Below are 13,848 nucleotides of genomic sequence, written 5' to 3'. Positions count from 1 at the left end.
CCAACCAGCAAGTGAGAAACTGAGGCAGCAGCTTTCCTATGCCAAGCTACCTGCAAAACAAAGCAAAACCAAATTCCAAATACACAGCTGCCTCATTTTCACTGGCTTTACTAGTCCACTGCTGCGTGCCAGTTCTGTAGCCTGTGCTCTAGTGGTGGTGGTGGTGCTTCCCAGCTTCTGCTGCTGCAGTAAACGCATTCCGTCATTTTTGCAGACGAGGGCTCGGGATAAATCAGTAGGATTGCTGAGTCAAGAGGCACTGTTTCTTAGGTAAGCTGAGTACCAGGTCCCTTCCAGAGTCGACAGTATGACTCTAGCGATAGAATTATTCCCTGTTTTCCCACATCTTGCCCAAAAGACAGCATTTTCAACCTTTAAATTATTTTTCGTTTCCTTTTATTTTATTTATTTATTTATTTATTTATTTATTGAGACAGGGTTCTCTATGTAGTAGCTTTGGCTGTCCCAGAACTCACTTTGTAGACCAGGCTGATCTCGAACTCACAGAGATCCACCTGCCTCTGCCTCCGGAGTGCTGGCATTAAAGGCGTGCGCCACCATAACAGGCCCTTTCAATTCTTTTGGAATAGCAGCTTGTGGTGATTTTATTATATATAATTGTGATTTTTCTCCTTGATTATTCTTCCAGCTTGTGTGTGTGTCTGCAACATGTGGCTGAGGGTTGAACAGGGGATTGGTACCTGTTGAGCAAGCACTCAGCCACTCAGTTATACTTCCTGCCCAAGAATTTTCTTGGCTAATTCATTGCCGGGACTGTGAGAACTCTGAGCAGATGCCTTTGAAAATTTACTGCTTAAACAAAAAGCACACAGCTGTGTTGGAAGGACTTGAGAGGATTATGAGGTTGATACAGTCCTGCACTACGTACGGAGACCCTGTCCAGAAACGAAAGCCAACAGGAGTTCCCTGTATGGGTCAGTGCTCTGCTTTGCGTATTCTCCCAGACAGAGCCACTTCTCCCGAGCACATTAGTTCGGATCTCATGGGGCCACTCTTACCTTCACTCTCCGAAAGACACCAGCAGTTTGGGCTTTTAGCAGTTCCAGGTGGGCAAGTCACTCACTCCAAGCAGTGGTAGTAGTAGTACTGGGAGCTACCAGAAGGTGGCAGCAGGGTACCGCATGCCTGGCATATGGCAGGCTTGGGTGCCTAAGCAGTTCCTCCCACGGAGAGTCTCCTTGCTCTTTCTTAAATTGGTAAGCAGTTTAGGATCACCAGCCTTGATAGCAGCTTCAGGTGGCACACCCTAGGTTACAGCGTGGGCCTCCTCCCCCTCCAGGAACTGGCTGGAAGGGTTTACATGCCACGGCCTAGGATAGCTTGGGCTTCCTTAATTACAGGGCTCTACTTCCTGCCTCTTTCAGCCAAATCTCCTTCACCCTTACCATTAACTAGGAGGTCCCCAGGACAGGTTCTTGTCACTCTATTGGCTATGAGCCAATGACAGAGAAGATGAGCCAGGAGTTGAAGCCTGGGACAAAGGTCCTGGGGTCCTTGGGGCCACCTTCACTCTGACAGGGCTTATCTGATGACCCAGCCCCAAGTTCTGTCTCCTCAACACACAGGGGTTGCCCTTCTGTGCAGGCTGTTCCTGGAGAGGATTGAGGGAAAGGAAAAGAAATGGGAGTTGCAGAGATGGGTGCTGGCCTTGTCCCAGCCGCTGGCTTTCCTCATCCCCTGAAAGACCAGCAGCTTGGGACATTAGTAGCTCCAGGTGGGTCTTCTTTGGGGACTGCCAGGTATTCCCGTATCCTGAAGAAGCCTGCTAGAGACTTGAGTAGACAGTGACATCCAGAGCAGGGCTGCTTCATTTCATTTTGGGCTGGCTCAGTCTGGCAGGAAATGCAGAGATTCCCTATATCAGACTACAGCCATTTTGGCTTCTGAGCTGGCCAGGGTCGGGGGTGGGGTGGGGCTTGAAGGGGTTAAATCTGTGGCACAGAGCTTGCTGAAGCACCTAGGAGCTGGCACCTGCTGGTGCAAGTGGGAGGGGCCTGTGGGAAGGCCTGGCATCTAGGGATCATTTCCCAACAGTGGGAATTTGCATACACACCAGTTTCCCCATCAGCCTCTTGGCTCGAGTAACCAGGAAAAGCAGGAGGAAAGAGCAACTGGGGCAGCTACTTGGAATTTGATCCCTTGCAGCTTGCCTGGTGACTTGAGCTTTGGTCTCAGGAGTCACATTCCGTCCTTGCCACCCTCTCCTGTTAAGCTCACACGTGGATCACTGTGGGCCAGGCAGCTGAGGCCCCGTGAGGAGGGTGGTGAGTCGCCCCCAGGGGAGGCCTTGCTAGTGAGTGGGGCTTGAACTGGTGCCTGGCTGCCTCTAGCTGCCTCTAGCTGCGTCTAGCTGTGGCAGCCTCTTGTATATCTGGAGAGGTGGTCTGTCTTTGTGTCCTGTTCACAGGTAGGGAGGCCAAGGCCCTGTGACTCGGCACCACCCTTCGAAACCCACTTTAGTGAGCCAGGGGACAAGAGGTGGTTGAGAACCTTGGAGTTAAGCTGAAGCAAGTCACAGAGAACAGCCTTGGCTTTGAGCCTGGCTGCCTGCGTTGCCCTGCCCGGAAGCTAGATTGAGAAAGAGGCCTGGAGGCATGGCTCTGTGGCCGGCTAGTCCAGCTGAGCTGGCTTCCTTGTCAGGAAGCATGGGTGCCAGGGCAGGCTCACAGAAGGCCTGAGCTGACCCTCTCTTCCCCAGGGCCCAGCCCCAGGTGGCACCTTTTGTGTGGCTCCGTAGTCCTCGCTGGTTCCTGTCAGTGAACCAGCAGGGCCAGGCCCTGCCTCCTGACAGCCACAGCCTGCTGGCACTAATGCCGCTGCCTATCTGCCCGTGGGATCCCCTCATATGTCACCCCCGTAGGACAGTCAGCAAATGACTTCAACTCTGGTGAAGGACCAGGCAGAAGACTTTTCCACTTCCCCTTCCAGAGGACCCTTGATTTCAAGCTTCATTATGTTGTACAGAGCCTGGGCCCTCCTGGGCAGCTGAAGTGGACGGGCGTTATAGTTGTCTCTCTGGGAGGACATTTCTTCCCATTTCTGCAAGGGCTTGAGTCACGGTAGACTGGTGTCAGATTTTGGGATCAGGGACAAGTACTGAAAGCCCTGCCCCAGCCTGCCTTCTTCCTCCGTGGGACCTTGGGCAAGTCACTCAGCCTTGCCAGGCGGCTGATAATGAACTAGACGGTCCGGTATTTTAGCTTCCTATCCCGTAAAGACAAACAGATGCCCATAAATAGCCCTTTAACCTGAGAGCACACTGGAGTGTTTGTGTGTCTTGTGTGTTTTGTTTCCCGTTTGAGATAGGGTCTCGGGCAGGCCAAGTTGGCTGGGAACTTGCTTTGTAACCAAAGATGGCCTTGAACTTCTGTCCCTCCCACAGCTTCGCGAAGCTGGGGTTGCCAGTGACTGCCCCAGCACCAGGTGCTGAGGAGAGAACGCGGCTGGCTGCATTCCCAGCTCCTTAAACGGCAAAATGTAGTTGGATTATAAAGTATAAGTAAGACTTTGCCATCTCCTCGTGCTGATAAAACCTCCCTACGAGGCTGGGAGCAACGAGCTTGGGACAGACACCTTGAATGTCTGTGGGAGAGAGGCTCCCAGCTCATGCATGGCGAGGTACCCTGATCCCTGCCTCAAGCAGAGATCTCTGACAGGGTGGCCAGGCACTGGTGGGCAGGGCCCCGAGGGTGACATTTTCTTCCACAGCATCACAGCTGTGTTGTACTTGAAGTCGTTTTTAAAGCAGAAAATATGGCTGCACCGGCCATTAAGTACAAACCCGAGGACTTGTTAAAAAAGGTGGGATTATTAAAGCTGTAACTTCTTCCATTTCCCCCAGCTGATAGTATTTGTTCGGGGACTGTGTGATAGCCTAGCCTTTCATTTAAAATATTTAATACGTGCAATCATTTTTGAGGTTGGAGCAGGGAGGAGGGGGGAAGGAAGCATCCTCTTGCCTGGGCTTGTCTAGGCTGGGGAGCAGTTTGACGTGGATGGGGTCGGTCTGTGAAGTCACCCACAGGAGTCATGCTTGTGGAGGCCTCGGATGAGCCGTTCTTATGTGGCAGGAGGCAGGCCACATGCCCAGCACATATTATCTCACTGAATCCTCGTGACAAACCTGTAAGGTGGCTGCCATTAGTATTCCCATTTCAGAGGATGAGGAAACTGAGGTCTGGAGGGACAGTCCCTTTGCTTCAGGTGGCAGTCAGTGGCAAGGCCTCCCAGCGCTGCTGTCCCTACCCCAGCTCTCCCCAACCCTCATCCTTCAAACACAGCAGACCTGGGAGGAGGCCTGGAGTGCAGCACTCAAGAGCTCCCTCCTACCCTCACCCCTCCCAGGTGCCCCACCCTCTAAGGCTATAAAGTGGTTGATCGGTTCCCTATTTCCTACCCTCAATTCTACAGCATCGAAAAGGGGAACAGCTCCGCCCGCCACCACTATCCCGCTGAAGCCTCAGGGCTCTCTGCTGTCACACTTCTGCTTCCGGCACCTGTCACCCGCTGTGTCCAGGGACATCCCACCTCCCATCCAGGCTCAGCTCCAAGGGACCCACCAATTCTGGAAACCTTCCTTTCTGAGGACAGGGAATGACGTCAAATGGCTCCCCCAGGGTGAAAGCTCGAGGCCACCTGCCCTCCTGGGCTCTCCTCACTCCAGATTAGCCCTTACCTCTCTTCCCCCCAAGCATATCAAAGACAATTAGCTCTTCAAGGACTCACAATAGCCTTTATTTTTGTCATTCTTTCCACTTAAAATATTTCAGTTTCGTATCTGTACACAGCATACATGTGTCCTCCCACCCATGGGGAAAGGTTAACAGGTGTGGGGACAGAGGGCCTTGGAGCCCTGGTGGGGTGACGGGGTCGGCGGACAGAGCGGGCGGGTGGGTTATAAGAAGCATCTTGCTTACTAACATGAAGCCTCATGCCCTGTGAAAAGGGATGAAGCCGCATTGGCTTGAGGGGGGCCTCGGAGGGCAGGCACATGGTGCCCAACTTGCCGGCGATGCCGGCGTCCCAGGGACAGGGTGGAGGGTGGGGCCTAGTTCAGGCCTCTGCTCCCCTAGGCCTCCCTCCCCGCCCTCTGAGAAAAAAGAGGGTTTGGGCATCAGCCACGGATGGACGGCCTGACTGGCAACGTCTCCTTAAATGACAGAGATACAATGTGTATCAACAGGGTGATCGCTTCTGACCCAGGCGGGATAGATAGAGGTGCCACAGGGCCAGAACCAATCCTATGGGATCTTTGGTTTGAGGATTCTCTTGCCAGCTCCATTCGTCCCTCTTCCAAGGTAGGCTAGGGGCTGGGGACTGATCTGTGATGCCTGACAGCCCCTTGAGCCACCTCCTGGCTTACTTACTGGGGTGCTGGGACTTGTAAGAAAGGATCTCAGCGGCCAGCTGCTGGGGGTCCAGGAGCTGTGGGAAGCGCCCCATCACAGCTTCTACCAGGTGTGGGGGGAAGACGCCACACAACTTGGTGTACACACCAGCCCTTTCTTTGGCCCTTTCGCTCACCCTGCCCCAGGGGCCCCCACTAGCCCCTGGGCTGGGCCTCTGGGGCTCTTGAAGGACTGGGGTGGGTGAGGGCAAAGGGTATGGCTCAGACCAGTACTCTCTGGCTGGAAAGGTGGGCAGCTGGGGCACATAGTCGGTAGGGACACTGAAGTGGCCAGCACCCATGGGCTGTCTAAAGGGAGCAAAGGCAGGTGCTGCTGGGAGCTCAGACCCATAGGTGTGATAACCAGCATAAGGACCCCGAGTGGAGCCCGACTCCCCAGGGCTGCCTCCTCGCACCCCCCATAATTCCGACATCTGGCTCTCCAGGGAGCCAATGCCTGAATCAAGGCACTCCTGGGAGGTGTATGGGAGCGAGTCCAGGGTGTGTGGGATCCACTCGGTGGGCCCAAAGCTGCCCCCACTAACAGGGAGGCTCCTGCCAGCCGTAGTAAAGGTCTGTGTGGAGCCTTCTTGGTGGGGGCCTGGGGATGATCTGGCCCCCAGTTTTTTCCCATCTAGACTGCTCTTCTCAGCTTCTGGAGACACAGAGCGGGGCTGAGAGGCAGGGGAAGGCCTCTGGCCACTTTTGTCCTTCACTGGGGTCCTGGGGGGTGAGAGGAGGGCATTGGCGCGGAGCTCATCAGCCACGGAACGCTGGGGGCGGCTCGGCCGCTCAGGGTGGAAGAACCGGCACTTGATTCCATAGGTACACTTCCTCCCTGCAAGAAGGACAAAGAGTGTCTCGAAATGGGGCCAGAGAGAAGAGGAGGTGCAGGGACTTTGGGGTTTAGGTAGTCTTCACAAGGAAGCCACCAGGACACAGGCAGGCCTAGGTGAATGGGCAGACAAGAGGGAAGGTAAAAAAGGCTACTGAAGACGGAGCTGGGTCTCACCATAGGGACATGGCTGCTTCCTGTGTTCAGAAGGCAGTGACTTCTTACGCAGGAAGTTGTCCAGGCTAGGCCCATGCCGTCCCAAAGGGTCATCAGGGGGCATGAACCTATGGTAGATGAAAGGGATGCTCAGGAGAAGGAAGTCATGAAGAGGGCCCAAGGAAAGGGCTGGATAGCCAGGCTTCCTGGGGAGAGATCAGCCCCCAAACTGCCTGTCTGCAGGATGCCCCAATTCTGAGTCTGCAGTTGGCTCACCCCAAAGGAAGAGGGGATCCCTCAGTTCAGAGGGGTATAGCTCAGGGTTACCTTCAGGCCACTCCCTAGGCTGGGAGTTCTCAAGAAGCCACAAGCTAACTGCATCTTGGGATGTATGCTGCCATAGACTTACTGGAGAGAGCCATCGAGGAATGCATTGGGTCTGTCTAAAGCTAGCTTCGACCCCCAGCCCCCAGTCAAAAGCTCTGCTGGCCCCAGCCTTCTCTCCGTTACTCACGTCACTGCCTAAGCTGCAACCCAGACCATGGGCCCACAGAGTCCACCCCCAGGATCTCTCCCAGTTCCCAGTCCTCCAGCAGGAACATACTTGTCGTTGACGAAAGAGTACATGAGCAGCCGCTCCTCAATGAAGCGCTTCCACTCCTGCCGCTCGCCTTGGAGGTCCCGGTACGTGTCATTGGAGACTACCACCCCATCGGATTCATAGGCCAGCTTCACAATGAAGCGGTCATCATAGCACACCACACGCTTGCCACCTACACGCCTGGATGGTGTGAACACCAGGATCTTCTTTTTCTCTAGTTCTCGCAGAATGTGCTGGTCTGGGGGATGACAGAGGTGCCGGTCAGGGGCCCCTGAGTCACCCAACAAGGCTCCATGGCTCACAGTGGCTAGGCTCAGAGGCCGTTCACACCAGTTCCGAGAGGACAGAAACCAGGCAGCCATGTGGAAACCAAGTGCACCTGTGTGCTTGAGCATCCCATTCAGCAGGACCGCCGAGCCCAGAGTGGCTCTTCCTGCTTCCCCTCTGGCCTGTGTCCCCACCACGGGGGTCCAGGAAGAAGTGTACTGGCCATGTCCCTCACACACTCAGAACGACGCTCCCAGCCTTGTTCAGAAGAGGCTCGGGAGTCCCCAGCCTGGCCCAGCCTTGCAGACTTCTAAAGAAACTGTCTTCTCACTCCCTCCTCCTCAAGGTGGGGGCTCTCGTGGGGGTGATGGCCGCAGCCTGAACACACCACGCATTCTCGCTGTGCTGGGTTAAGCACCTCCATACCGTCTCGATTGCTCCTCTGGCAGTGTTTGGTGGCTGTTGTCAGCACACCTCCACCCTGCCCCATTTCAAGATGAAGAGCTCAAGGCTCAGAGCCCTAAGGCCCTTGTCTGGGTTACTCGGGGCCAAGCCTCTCACCTTGTCTTCTTGTCCCAGCACCCGCAGTCTCAATCATGAAACTATATTGCCCCTCTGCCACTGGGGATGCTGAACGAGGGATGCCTCTGCAATAGGATGAGACACCTCAAGACTACACAAGGTGACTCCCAGCCATTCTCATCTGAACTGGGCTTCTGAAGGCAGCAGGCATTGGAAAAAGACAGGCTGGCCCTTGCTTATCATCTAGAAGGTATTGGCCCTATTCAAGGACTCTTTTGGGGAGCACCAGGGCCGCTGGTACAGTGAGGCCATCCCACTTCCAGCACACATACCTGTGATGGGCACATCTGGCCGAGGCTGTTCCTTCCTCCATGATGGTACAAACACGGTGATGTCTGTGTGGCCCCGCTCCAGAAACCAGTTCACAGCCAGCAGAATGCCCCGACAAGAGAAGACTTCCTTGTTCCCGTGACTGGCAGAGGAGGGGTAAGTTAGCTCACAGAGTAGCCAGTCTGTGGTCACCCAGGCCGAAGCAGAAGTGGGAAGTGGGCCATGCTCCAGCCCTGCTTGGCCTTGCTGGGTAGCTGCAGGACTCAGTCCCTGGCTCTCTGCCTATGTAGGGCCTAAGGCCTTGTCCCTGGGCCCGTTCCCACAGCGCCTGGTGGCCAGCCCCAGATGGGACTTTCCCTAAGATTCCATCTCCTCAAAGTGTGGATCCACCCAGGAATCTAGCCACACTGGCTCCCCACGTAGAGGGGGAGGGTCGGGCCACTTGCAACATATCTGGGGGTGGGTAAAGGTGATGGGAGACTTGGGGATCCTGCCCTACCCAGGAGCCACGGGGACCACGGGGACACAGATTTGCACACGTAGGCTGAGTCACTTCTTTCCCTCAACACTATACAGCAAGGAGGCACCAGCGGAGGAGGAGGAGGCGAGGGAGGCACCAGCCATGTTAAGCAGGAGAGAAACCAGACTGTTCCGGATTAAAGTTCAGTCTATGCGCAAGGTCTCAGCTGGCTTGGGTCCCTAAAGGGTGCAGGGAAGGAGCATGGGGAGTCACCCTTCTACAGGGGTCAGGAAATAACAGTCAGGAGGCACTCCAGGAAATTTTCAGGGCGAAAGTGAAAGGCCACCTCTTTTCCTCTCAAGAGGCCAGTTCCCTGCAAGCCTGCCCCTCCCTGCATGTCTGAGTGCGCGGGAGGGGGGGGGTACTGCCGCCGCCCCAGGGTGGGTGTGACTCCTGGCAGAAAGATGGGCAGGAAATTGCTGGGGAACTCTGCTTGCTCACAAGAAGGGCTGGGGCATCAGGCCTTGGGCTTGCTCTATCTAAACATGGCTTTCCTCAGAAGTAACCTAGCTGGCTCCTAGGCTGCCCTAGCCTGTGTCTCTGCCCGCAAGCTTGGTGGAGGGCACCTTTTTTAGACAAGCCATTTCACACCAGGGGGCTTGAGGTTAAAGACGCTGGTAAGGTGGAGTTCCTGGAAGTGCTGAAGGGGGGCTCCGTCCCCAGCAATCCCAGCCTTTGGTTAGCCCCATAGTGAGCGACTCAGACTCATATTTGGCAAATAAAACAGAATAAATGTTACGCAAAAGAGGCAAGTCCATGGCAGACCACATCCTGTGGGTAGCTTTAGGGAGAGGGGGGTGATAGCTGGAGTCCCAAGAGACAGAGAGTGGGGAGTGGGGCAGCTGGAGGCATGGAGGCTATCCGGGGCGGGGGTGGGGTGGGGTGAGGGTGAGGCTCCAGAGTCTCTCAGTCCCTGAACTGTAGAGGAAACAAAGTCATCTCCAAGGCAGCACTTCCAACCCCTCCTTCCCCGCCTCCCATGTAGCCTGCTCACAGTGGAGTCAAAACTCATGGGGAGCCGCAAACCTGGCCGCTCTGTGCTCTCCCTGGAATCATCATCAAGCCCACAAGAAGACCACTGCTATTACCCTCTGTTCAGAGGGTCCAGAGAGGGTAACTTAGCCACCATGGGTCACACAGCAGCCAATGTGAACAGAACCACTCCTGTTGGCGTTTAGGTACCAACAGCCCTGATGGCTGGGAAGGGCTCGGAGCCCTTCCACCTAGACCATATCAGTGCTGGGAAGAAGACTCCATGACACGCACAAGCAGCCTGGCTAGTGCTAAGAGGTGAGAGCCAGACTGGAGTGTGGGGCTACTGGGTCACTGTCGTTGCCCTTACTGAAGATGCGGAGAGAAGATGCAGCAGGAGGAGTGTCAGAACTCAAGCATCAATGGCGTACATTCTGCATATGGAGAGGAAGGGACACCCCTGAGCCAGAGAAATGGGCTCGGCAAATTCTTACACTTCCTTTCGGAAGCCAGGTGACATGTCAAAACCTCTGAGGAACATCCCCGTCTGTGGCTTCACAAAGCCCACGGCCCCATCAGACTGTCTCCTTCCCTGGCCCATCTGTTGTCTCCTCCAGATGTGAGGTAGTTGTCTGCACCATGGCTTACTGTCCTGAGTGTGCCATGTCCACATGTCCCCTGACCTCTCTGTGGATTCATGGCCCCTCCTGGACCAGCCATGTCAAGCTTGAGGATCTCCCGATGTACTGCCTCTGGGCATTTACCTCCCTGGCTGGGGACAAGTCTCCTCTCAGCCGTGCTGGTACCGGAATGTTCCCTCAGCAGGTAGTCAGAGCCCTATTCTTGGCAGCACTTGAGGCCTGAGGCCCAGAACGCCCGCCTGGACTACTCATTCAGTTCACTGCAATGCAGGAAGCTTGGTTGGCCCAGGAAAACCAACTTCCTCCCACCCTCAAGAGTCCCGCAGGCCCCCAGGTCGGGGCCCCTACCCAGCCTGATGGGTTGGGCATATGGAAGACTCTAGCTCCTGCCCAAGGACAAGGCAGGGTTAGCCTCCCCAGGTATAAAGAACTGCCTGGGCTGGGCCTAGTGAGTACAGGAAAATTCCCTTAGAAGGAAACAGAGGTGAATTTCCCCACGATTTGCATATGGTGGGGGCTAGCCCTTGTGTGTGTGGGGAGCAGCAGGGTAGGAACCAGGCAGCTGCTGAGACAGGAAATGTGAGGCTGGAATTCCCCTTCCGTGGCCACCCCAGCTCAGAAACCCCCAGCAGATAGGCAGGCAGGCGGGCCGGCAGACAGTAGCTGTCTGTCTCTTTGGTATCAGCTCTCCTGAACCCCTCCACTACTGCCCCTCCTCCCGCCCAGGCCCCTCCTTCCGCTGCCCAGGATACAAATACACATAGCACATGGCTGCCCACAAGACACCCAGCCCACGATTCCTAGGGAAGGTCAGACCTCTCCAAATTCCTACCCTGTCTCAGAACCTCCGAGAGAACAGCAGCCTCTGAAGGGACAAATTTGACCTGCTGCCCTCTGGCATGGAAGCCAGCGTTTCTCAAGCCTTCCACCCAAGATCAGTTCATTTTAAAGATGTGAAGACGGACCCAAAGGTGTTGAAGAGGGCTGCCCCCGTGTACCAGCTAAGTAGGGCCGGGGCCAGCTAGACAGCTCAGTTGACCCAGCTGGGTTGGGAGTAGGTGGGACCAAATGTCAGGTAGGGAAGAAGCTGGCATCTTGACAAGTTGGGCAGTTCACCTGGGACAGCCCTTGGGGCAACCAGGAAAGAGACTTCCCCTCTTCCTGTTCTCTTGCTGGGGTCTCCCCTGGTCCCTGCCAACAGGAACTTTTCCTTGTGTGTGATCCACCCAGGCCTGACTCACCCAGCCCGTTGTGCAGGCAACTGGGAGAAAGCAGGACTGAAGGGTGCGGCCTGGATGGAAGGGAGAAGTCAAGGGCTCCTTAAGGTCAGAGGCAGCCTGGCTCAATTTCTGCCTCCACCCCGCCTCCTTCCCTGAGCAATCTGCAAAGGTCTGGGAACCCCCTGAGATGAGTCCAGCCCAAGCAGTATCAGTTCAGCCAATATAGATCCCATCAGGGCTCACGTGAGCCCAGAGCATCAGGCCACCTGCACACACCCAGGGAGCCAGATCCGGCCAATAGGTCACACCTGGTTAGGGCTAGGACGCTCGCTCGCAATAGTTAACTAAGTCTTGCTTCTGTGGGAGCGCAAGTCTCGGACAAGGAGGTCCCGGAGGTTGTAAGAACTATTCACTTAGTACTTACAACTCTCCACATCCTATGCATTTCTCCCCTCAAGGGCCACCTGAGAGGAAAGATTGAGGAGAGAGTGAAGAAACGGCTCAACTGGTGAAGCAACTGGCTCCCAGAAAGCTCGAGCCCACAGGCCATTCCCCTACATTGTCCTGCCTCATGTCAGAGGCAAGAAGAGGATTGGGATCAGGAGAGACCACAGTACAAAGTACACTCTGGGCACAGAAGGCTGAGTTTGAATGCTTGCGGGTCTAAGCTCCTATTTTCCTTCTTAGGACATTCATGAAATACTCCAAGAAGTCTTAAGGCTTCAGGGAGCCTCCTGGCACATGACGGAACCTCACAGAGAGTGTTTGCATTCCCTCAACAATCCATGAGGAAAGCCAAGCTTTTTTTTTTTTTTTTTGTCCCAAAGGAAGAGCCACAGACATTTCCACAGGTCTTTTCCTCAGAACTGACACATACCTCATGGCCACATTGCTTCCATCGATGACCACAGGTCTCAGGTCACTGCCCTCCTTATCCTCCTCTGGGAGTGAAGGTTCTAGAGAGGAAGGTTTGGGGGTGCTTCCGCCCCTGGGCACCAGAGGGAGCTGAGGGCAGGGGTCTGTGGAGGCCTGGCACTCCCGCTCAGTAGCTGAACCGTGCTTTACCAGTTCCCCCAGCACCGTGTTGGTATCCGCTTGGACCCCCAGCTTCTGCAGGACACTGTGGATCTCGGAGGATGAGTAGCCCAGCTTCCGAAAGAAGTCCACCTTCATCTGCAACTCAGCAGAGGCTTCTTTAGCCTCAGGGTCCTGGACTGGCTGAGGGCGACCCCGGCAGCTGTGGCTGTCCTCAAGATCCCACAGACTCATGGTGGGACTGGCTTCTTGGATAGGCTTCTTTCTACAGGGGTCACTCATATCTCAGATTCTTGGAAGGCGTCCATCACAGTTCCTTTTGACGAGATCATAGCGTTAGGGGCAAGGAATACCCACTGTAGCTCTTTCAGCCTCTCTCCCCCACAGGATAAGGTAACATGAACTGATCTATCCTCCTGTGTCAGCTCAGACTGTGATCTCAAGAGCTCTCGGCAAGGAGTTTATTCTTATATAGGGAAACTGAGGCACAGTCAATAAGAATTTACTCAAGGTCATCAACTCAAGAGTGAGTCTGTGACACAAAAACTTTCAACTTGTCTGACTCCACCCCCAAACCCGTCTTGTTCCACCAAGGGACCCAGAAGGCAGGGGCGGGGCTCTCAGAAGGGAACTGGGGGCTGGAAGTGCGCAGGAGACCCAGGGGCTTCCCCGTTGTGGCCATCGCCTTCGTTCTAGAGTCTCATACTAAGAGCCCAGGGCCGGAGTCCCATTCCGGGAAGGACAAGTTTCCGGGGTGACCCACAGGGAGAAAAGTTGCTGGGAGACTCTGGTTGGCTACCAGGCCCGATGACGCGAGGCGGCCCCGGTTAGAGCCTTGCGCATGCTGGGTGCCCCAAGACACACCGCTCCACTCACCGGGGTGAACTCGGCGGGGTCCCCGCGATCCGCGATGGAGACGCGGACCGCGACCCTTCCGAGGCCGGACCCAACACAGCGCACCACTCATGCCACCCCGCAACACTCACTCACCCCTCCGAGTGACGGACGCAGCCCGTAGAGCGTCCATGGAGCCGAGTCCAGAGCTCCAACTGCACCTTCGTAGCCGCGACAGGCGGGCAGGTGCTTTAAGGGCCGTGACGCGGAAGCCGGGCAGGGCCGCCGCCCCTTCCTGCTCCGCCTCGCTCCTGCCCCGGCCCCGCCCCTGGCGATCCGCACTGGTCCCGCCCCGTCCCTGACCAGACCCCGCCCCAGCATCCTTAGCCACGCCCCTGGCCACTCCAAGTCTGGGCCGCTTGGAGCTTGTGCCACCCGACAGCTTAAGGCAGGCGCTGCAGATACAGGTTCTGCGCACTGTGCAAAACCGGAATAGCACGGCCTCGAT

General features: G+C 55.7%; 1 protein-coding gene across 1 annotated transcript; it reads right to left on the bottom strand.

Annotated features, from left to right (window-relative positions):
- Positions 1 to 4,758: 4,758 nt before the first annotated feature.
- Positions 4,759 to 13,581, bottom strand: Zc3h12a (zinc finger CCCH-type containing 12A). The gene is made up of 6 exons (XM_057784422.1): positions 13,497 to 13,581; positions 12,349 to 12,822; positions 8,121 to 8,260; positions 7,003 to 7,237; positions 6,420 to 6,526; positions 4,759 to 6,245 (listed from the first exon to the last, which is right to left on the bottom strand). Exons 2-6 carry the CDS (start codon positions 12,786 to 12,788, stop codon positions 5,380 to 5,382), a joined length of 1,788 nt encoding a protein of 595 aa, XP_057640405.1. The 5' UTR covers positions 12,789 to 12,822; positions 13,497 to 13,581; the 3' UTR covers positions 4,759 to 5,379.
- Positions 13,582 to 13,848: the final 267 nt, after the last annotated feature.

The sequence above is a fragment of the Chionomys nivalis genome, chromosome 11 (assembly GCF_950005125.1).
Source record: "Chionomys nivalis chromosome 11, mChiNiv1.1, whole genome shotgun sequence".
Taxonomy (NCBI): Eukaryota; Metazoa; Chordata; class Mammalia; order Rodentia; family Cricetidae; genus Chionomys; species Chionomys nivalis.
This window is presented reverse-complemented; position numbering and strand designations above follow the sequence as displayed.

Bases quoted from the DNA above. Each gene is read 5' to 3' on its own strand.
- Zc3h12a (XM_057784422.1), bottom strand. From the start codon at position 12,788: ATGAGTGACCCCTGTAGAAAGAAGCCTATCCAAGAAGCCAGTCCCACC. The intron at 6,527-7,002 runs GTATGTTCCTGC...CATCTACCATAG, and splicing joins TACTCTTTCGTCAACGACAA to GTTCATGCCCCCTGATGACC. The intron at 6,246-6,419 runs GTGAGACCCAGC...TCCTTCTTGCAG, and splicing joins GAAGCAGCCATGTCCCTATG to GGAGGAAGTGTACCTATGGA.